This window comes from Ursus americanus, chromosome 21, assembly GCF_024610735.1.
Source record: "Ursus americanus isolate L20-20 chromosome 21, mUrsAme1.1.p, whole genome shotgun sequence".
Classification (NCBI taxonomy): domain Eukaryota; kingdom Metazoa; phylum Chordata; class Mammalia; order Carnivora; family Ursidae; genus Ursus; species Ursus americanus.
In genome coordinates, this window is record NC_142147.1 from 50,523,890 (window position 1) to 50,532,097 (window position 8,208).

The 8,208-nt window shown below is 46.1% G+C and overlaps 1 protein-coding gene across 1 annotated transcript; it reads right to left on the reverse strand.

Moving 5' to 3' along the window:
* Positions 1–991: 991 nt before the first annotated feature.
* On the reverse strand, positions 992–7,744 carry LOC148108297 (orphan sodium- and chloride-dependent neurotransmitter transporter NTT5-like). Its single transcript, XM_087853370.1, has 11 exons — positions 7,384–7,744; positions 6,743–6,900; positions 6,420–6,546; positions 6,054–6,229; positions 5,760–5,870; positions 5,350–5,591; positions 3,578–3,764; positions 2,976–3,177; positions 2,697–2,856; positions 1,440–1,602; positions 992–1,228 (listed from the first exon to the last, which is right to left on the reverse strand). The coding sequence occupies exons 1-11, from the start codon at positions 7,742–7,744 to the stop codon at positions 992–994; spliced, it is 2,124 nt and encodes a 707-aa protein (XP_087709496.1).
* Between the last annotated feature and the right edge of the window lie 464 nt (positions 7,745–8,208).

Here is an 8,208-nt window from a genome sequence, read left to right on the forward strand (position 1 = left end):
TGTCCCAAAGCAGTTACTACCTTTAACACTTGCTGAATTCAGGCTTAGGTTTAATTTTTGGTCTCTTAAAGATTTCCCTTAATTTCTTCAAAGCTCATCTATGCATTTACAGAGAATTGTTGAAATATACTTTATGGTACATTTTAGATGTCTTATACTACGGTGTGTCTTGTTTGTCTTATTTTGTTGTCACCTTGCCCTAAATGAAGTATTCTTTGGGTCTTCAAACTGTGCAGTTAACCTCTACTCTCCCTTGTTCCCTGCCAAATATCCTTCCATCAGGCTCCTAGACAACCATAGTAAAAACATAAAATGTGTAAAGTTTTAAGTCCCTTGGTAGACTTGGTAAAGTAATCAACTTGGTAAAGTAATCAATTAGTCCAAGTATTTAAGAGATATATGAGGAAGTCACCAATTATTAACCGCTTTGCCATAATTAGTGAATCCACTGCCTTCTGAGAAAACTGTCTCTATCTGTTTAAGAAGGACCAGGCAGAGAGGGACTGGATTCTAGCATTTGAATTGAACAAAGGCAATGAAAGGCAAGAATGGGAGATGGGCATTTTTTTATGACAAAAGCAAAGTTCCAGCGATGTGGTTACCAGCACCATTTTTTACCTTAGTTTCATAGGGATCAGACCTGACACAGACCAATTCCAAGAGGAAAGCAGCCTGGGAGAAGTAGGATCAACCATCAACCAAATACTGGAAGTCAAAGAACACCATTATTATGTGTCTGGTGAGGGCAAGTATAGGAGATGCAGGGAATGGCTGCTGTGTTAACATCCATCTGGCCAGAAAAAAACTTTCCCAATCCAGGAAAACAAAATGTCTTGGGTCCAGTTACATTAGCGGGTGCTATTTTTACCTTTTCTAATGTCAAGTTGCCAGCCAGGGAGTTCCACTTTGAAAAAGAAGTGATGTTTTGCCAAATAAACCAAGTCTTTATTTCCAAGATGAATTACTCACATGGCAGAGAGGTTTTCCCCCATTATTTATCCATTGTATTAACCTTCTTTTGGCTTTTCCTCACCTGAAGCCGTGGATGGGACTTCGGTGAGTTCCCTTTAGCTTCAGGTTTGAAGATAACTGTGCCCCTACTGTGAATCATGGAGACTGTGAAATCCACACCAATGAGGTAGGCAGGGATAGGCAAGATGGTAATGACGATGAGGATGATGAGCAAGACTTTAGCCCATGATGGATAAATTCGGATTACCTCATTTGACTGTGGAGAAAGGGAAGGTTTAGAATACCCAGGTTCTCTGAAATGGAAGGCTATAGAGGTTGGGGGTAGGACATGAACCAAGGCCAGAGACCAGATAACTGAATCCCTAAGGGAATCAGGGAATAAGAGGACAGAGTCCTAGAGGCCAGAGCAGATTGAAAAGTCCTCACCCACTCCCTAGGGGTTTCTGGGGTCTTAGAAGGAGGCTCACAATTCTTGAGTCCCAGGCCAAGTAGGTGATGTTCTTCAGAGACAGATGAATCAGGGTGCTTACAAACAGGACTAGCAGCACAAATGGAGACAGAAAACACCACAGCCAACGATAGATGGGGGAGATGGGGTGGCCCAACATGATAATCAAGTCTGCAAGGAATCTGGGAGGAAGGGCCACAAGACTTTGGGGGGGGGCCTATTCAGGCCTCATCCAGCCTTGGGGAGGGGTCAATCCAAACCCAGCCTGGGAGATAAAGCTTCACATTTCTTAAACCTTTTTATTAACCTCCACAACCAGTTTTCTTGCCTCTAATTCATCACCTTTCAGTCTGATTTCTGTCCCAGCCCCAGGATTAAAAAAAAAAAAAAATCTCTCCTCCCCCACCCTCAGAATAAAAGCCAATATATCCAGTTTCTAAATGTAGTTTCTTCAAGTCCATATATCCAGCTTTCTTTGGTGTACCTTCTTAACCCCAACATATATGTACCTTGGGTTTTTGCCTAGAATGCCCTTTCTTTCTTTCCCTTGACAAACTCCCTTCCTCTGTCTAGATTCTTTTCAAGCATCCCCTCCTTGCCTTCTTTAGATACCATCTGTGTTCCCAGAGTGCCCTTGGCTGCCTCTATCATAGGTTTACTAACCTGTCCCAAAATCTACCTACGTATGTATTCTTCTTTCAACTCTGAGACCAAAAACTCAATATAATTTATCCCAGTATCCTCAGTGCTCACAAGGCCTGCCTGGCCTTTGGGCACACTCTGGGTAATATGTAAGAGTGAGTGTATGAATCGGCAAACTGATGCCAAGAGCCACTATCACCTAGAAACACTGCCACATTTGGATTATACACTGCTTCTCAAATGGTAGTGTGCATATGATTTACTTGGGGTTCTTGTTAAAATGCAGATATGGATTCAAAGGTCTGGGGGTACAGGCTGAGGGTCTGCATTTCTAATAAACTCCCAGGTGATGTCAATGCTGCTTTTCCAGAGCACATTTTGAGAAGCAAGGGATTACATGCCCACACTGCCCTGGTTAAAAGTAGGGCTCAGGAGGCACTAGGACTTGATATGGACTGTCCACCACTTTTCCGTTCTACACCTGTTTTCTCCAGGAGTCTTCTCCTTCCCACCCTCTGGGGCCTCTCCATAAGCTCTGGGTCAGAGGCCTGACAGTGAGAGAGGAGGGCCAGTACTCCCTCAGGGCCCTTGCTGTGTGGTTGCATGACTGCAGATCCTGGGCTTAGAGCATCACCTCCTGGCCCCATAAATCCAGGCCATGGCTATGTTCTCCAAGATGACAATGAGGAAGAGCGGCAGAGATACCCAGTAATCATCCAGCAGGTTCACATAGTAGCTCCCCGAAGGCCTCACGAAAATGAGACTGCCCAGGAACATAGGCACACAGATGCCCACTGAGGGAAAACATCAGATTTGGATCAAGGTCAGAATTCAAACTTGGTTGTGTGAGAGTCCCAGTAGGGTTAAGCTAAACAATGGTCCTAGGTGGGAATGGGGTCACAGGTTAGAGTACCTGTGAGCAGATTTGTACATTTCCTGAGGGAAGAGAAAGTGTCCTGGAGAGGGGTAACAATGCCCTGCACAATCCCTGTCATGGTGCTCAGCCCCAGGCTCGCCAGCAACACGAAGATGATGATGGCCCAGAAGGTGGATCCAGAAAAAGCAGAGATGATATCAGTAAATGCCACAATGGCCACACCGGGACCCTCCATAACCTGTAAGTGAAGGGAGGAAAGGCAAGGGCTCTGAGCTCACTCTGTAGAATCCTAACTGCATTCCCATCCCCTCCCCTAGGAAATGATCTGTAGCACCGTTAATAGACATTGTTAAACTCATCTGGCCTTGAGGCATGAGGACTTCATCCAACAACAGCTGCTGGTCTGGCAATTCTTTTGGGTTGATATGAACAGGCTTATATGAGCTCCAATGCCTGGTGCTACAGAGGCTACAACTGCCTTATTGCAATAGGGTACTGTGAACCTTGGTCTTGGTTGTCCAGGATGCTGCCAAGAATTGCCTTTCTGGATTCTAGAGACACCTAAGGAGAGCTGAAGTTTCTGGTGCACTGGGGGTTTTGAAGGGAACATTAGGACCACATCCCCAACCCTTACCTACCTCCTTCAATTGTTGAGATAAGTCGCAATTGGTCATATAGGGTAGGACCATGTCTTTGATTTGCTTAGGGAGACTCTTGATCCACCTGGAGTAGATGGAGCTGGGATCATGATACATACTGTCTGGGGGGTGGGCCTCAGCAGGCAGCACCCCAGAAGCTATCAGATTCAGCACTATCTCAGCATTCCTGAGGACAGGGATAGAATCACATAAAACCTTTTGGCCCTTTAAGATAACTTCTCTTCTCTTATCTTCTACAGGAGAAGGAAAACCACTAGTCTATAGAAATTTTGATCTCGCTGAAACCTAGGTCTCCAGGGTCCTAGTGCTCACTGTCTGACACCTACTTTCATAAGGTGTCTGCTGGAGGCCAGCGAGTTTCTGACTTAAGTGGGGCCCTGGAGGGGGTCCTTCATACAATGTCATGCAGGGCTTTAAGACATTAACAAAAAAAATTTACCACCTTAAAAAAAAAAAAAGACATACACTTCCTACTAGACAATCTCAGGACATGTTAAAGCTTCTCAGCTTTCTTGACCTGCTGGTCTCTCCAATCTCCTAACATATAACTCTTCACCTTCCCTACTTCAGCCACGCTCAACTATTCAACCTGCTTCAACCTGCCATGTTCCCAACCATCTCCGTATCTTTGGCACATGACATTCTCTCTGCCTAGAACCACCCCCATTCCGCTCCTGCTCAGTCTACCCCAATTCTACCACTATACCGTTCTCCATATGCAAATTCCTACAAATCCTCACTCAGCTCCCTGAACTCCATTTACTGCCATGGAAAGCTATTCAAGATCTATTTCCATAAGGACAAGTCAACAAGTTGCAGAAAAGTAGTATGGTATGATCCAATTTTTTTAATGGTATGTTTTTATATGTAGGTCTATGAATGGGAAACATTTGAAAGCTGTGGTTGTCAGGAGACAGACTGAGCTCGGGATTGCCTCCACGAGGAAGTCTTCTCTGACTGCCCCACGAAGTTAATAGCTTGCTCTTCTGTGTTTCTCATCATCCCTACTACCAGTTCTTACGTCCTTGTGATTATCTGTTTAGTATCTGCTTCCTCAAAAGACTGTGGTTTTCCTGAGGGCAGGGATGGTGATCTGCTTCACCACTGGTTGTGTTTCCAGAACCCAACACTGGGTTGCCAGATAGATGTTTTATAAATATCTGAGGAGTATTTTTACAATGAATCTCACAGGAGAAGAAAATCAGAAATGGGCTATGGGGACTCTGGTGGGGCTGTGGGTCCTTTTTTTTTTTTTCCTCATCTAATGATTCTGCTGAAGGTATTCTCTTAATTTTCCATGGCAGACCCCAGTTAAGAATGGGGTGAACACGGGGTGCCTGGATGGCTTAGATGGTTAAGCATCTGCCTTTGGCTCAGGTCATGATCCCAGGGTCCTGGGATCGAGCCCACATCGGGCTCCCTGCTCAGCAGGGACTGCTCCTCCCTCTCCCTCTGCCTGCTGCTTCCCCTGCTTGTACTCTCTCTGTGTCAAATAAAAAAATAAAATCTTAAAAAAAAAAAAAGAATGGGGTGAAAACCTCCAAGTTTGGGGATTTCCTAGTTTAGAAAGGGAGCTCTGAAAGAGAGTTGGAAAGATTCCGGTGTTTTGAAGGTTCAGGAGGCTCCTGTCTGAGGGTCCCATATTGACTGAGCCAACAGCCCTGAGGGATGGGGGCCTAGACTGGAATTCCATGAGCTATTTCTAAGACTTTGGTCTTTTTGATGATCTCCATATGAAAGATTGGGCTCACCTCAGGTAACATTTTTCATTGTTCTCTGTGGCCAAGTGGCCCATTATGGCAAATACAAACACTGTGGAAGTCAGTGAGGCAGTCAGGTTGAGAAGAGCCACAGCAAAGGCATCCATGACACAGTCGTTGGACCGAGGGATGTATGAGCTAATTGCGGTAAAGCTGCCAAAGCCAGGGCCCATGGATAAAAAGAGCTGGTTCCCTGTCCGGCGCCACACTTCCACAGAGTACAGGGCTGACACCTGGGGAGAAGTACCATGTAAACTGGGATATAAAGGGAAGAGGAGTAAACCATGACATAATGGAAGATGAGAAGAAGGCGGTGAAGGAAGGAGCCAGGAGGGCCTCTATCAGACTGACCCTGACACCCCCATATGGATAAGAGGATCAAAGGGCAGAGGACACCTCACCTTGGCAGCCAACAAACTCTTGAGACCAAAATGTGCGCCTTCCAGCATGAGACTCCGGATAAGAAGACAGAAAAGGATGAAGTAGGGAAGGAGTACTGAGACATACAGCATCTGAATAGGGAGTATGATTCAGAAATAGAGGTCAGCAAAGGCAGAAGCTGGGACAGTAGGATCAAAGACTATGGAGAGTCAAAGGTCATATTAGAAGGAGTTAGAAGTTGGAGACCTCTAGGCATCAAGTTAGGAGAATATTAGGGGGTCCCCTATAAGATTATAAGTTAGAGGATGGCTCACCTTCCCAGTGGACTTGAGTCCTTTGATCATGGAGATGCAGATAATTAACCAGGTCACAAAGAGAGAGACACTGAGATGCATAACTGGTAGTCCACCCATTTCAATTTCATCTGTGGCCTTCAATACATTCCGGTACCAAAAGTATGTGGTGGATGTTGTCCGCTCACATTCAGGATCTGAGGTGAACTAGCCATGGAGGAAACTGCAAGACCACGTGCCTCCCTCTTCCAATCCCCCTCCACCCTTTCCTTCTAATCTCCATCATCTTCCTGCTCGTCCCTATTCTCTCAATGATCCTCCTCCTTCTTCATTGCCCTATCCTTTTTTCAGCCCTCCCACTTGCCCTTTTCTTCCCTCTCTTCTCACCAAAATCACTGGAGTTCTTCAGTAAGGGGCACGCTGACCAAGGCAGTGGAGACTGGAAAGACTGAACCAAATAGAAGAGACTCCAAGCCATGAGCACACTGTAGTACAAGCCCACGATGCAGCACACCTAGGGACCATGAAGAATTCTGGAGACGGGAGAAGAAAGGTAGGCCAGCAGAAGGGAGGGGATTTGACTAGAGGACTGGGGAACTGAAGAGACTTGACCCACAGAAATGAAGTCATTGGACCCATCCCAGGACAAGGAATGGTTGGTGTGGGAGTGGGACGTAAAGGGTAGGCCTTGGCAGGCCAGGACTCCTCACCATGAAGCTGGTATACCCCACACCACCAATCCATGGGCTGATGACCTTCCATACACCAATGCTGCCCTGACGCATCCTCTGACCAGCTGCCATCTCCAGGAATAAAAGAGGAACCCCGACCAAGAACAGCATGAGGATGTAGATGATGAGAAAACTGCCTGTGCAGGGAGTCAGGAGGGGCTCTGAGAACCACCTGGCTTTTCAGTGCCTGGACTTCCTTGGGGGTCTGGGAAAATACATTCCCCACCAGTGACCTCCCTCAGGGCTACTGGCATCAGGGATCAACTTTTTCCACAACCCTCATAGTCCCAGGTGTCCCTTGGGTCCCCAGGTCCTGGAAGACCCAGATGCTTAGTTTCTACTCCCGCCCTGAATCTCTGCCTTTAGCCCCACCACCCTCATGAACCTAAATGTTCAGATATTCTGCTCCCACCCACCTAACATCCTAGGTGTTCAGGTACCTGGCTCCAGTGTTGGTGGTGTAGTGGTGAGCATAGCTGCCTTCCAGGTACCTGGCTCCTGCCCTAGTCAGGTTCCCGAATCCCCCACCCCTACATATCTCAGACACCCCAGAGTAGCTAGGATAGTCCTCTGGCTCCTCACCCCCTTGTGAGTCCATGATGCCTGGTCCCCAGGCTTACCACCTCCGTTGTGAAAACATAGATAAGGAAAGCGCCAGATGGTGCTCAGTCCCACAGAAAAGCCCACCTGGGCCAGGAGGTACTCGATTTTATTGGCCCAGGATGGTCGGTCAGTGGGGGCTTCCTCCTTTGACTCATCATTTTCTATGGTCTCCAGTATTTCATCATTATCTTCATCAGACCAAATGTATGATGACACAGTGTCAAACTTCTGTTCCTCTGCCATCAGTTCCTCAGTAGTCAAATCAGGCTTTAAGAGCTGGGAAGCTGAGGTAGTAGTAATCAGGGATTTGGAATCCAAAGGTCTAGAAATCTGGGATTTCTCATCTTGGGTCTCCGTGTTTTCACTAACAGATGTCATCTTGGGTGGACTCTACTTCCTGCTTCTGCAGGGATGGGGCTTCCTTCTTTGTTGACCTTAAGGACATCAAGAACTACAGACTTCAGATATATGAGCTAAGGAAAGACAAGATTCATCCTATGAGAACCCCTGAGGCCTCCCAAACCCTTTCATCCTTATGTGGAGAAGAACATGGAGCCTCTACCCTTGAAAACATACCAAGGATATGCATGCCTCTAGAACATAAATAAAACAATACTACCTACAATAATACCAAAGACATAAAATGTCTAGGAATAATTTTAACAAAAGATGAGCAAGGCCTTTACACCCCCCCCCACACACACAAGCACACACACTAAAATATGACTGAGAGAAAATAAAATTAAGGGATATAACATGTTTGTGAAATGGAAATATAACAATGTCAATTATCCCCAATTTCATCTATAAATTCAATGCAATTCTTATTGAAATCACACCAG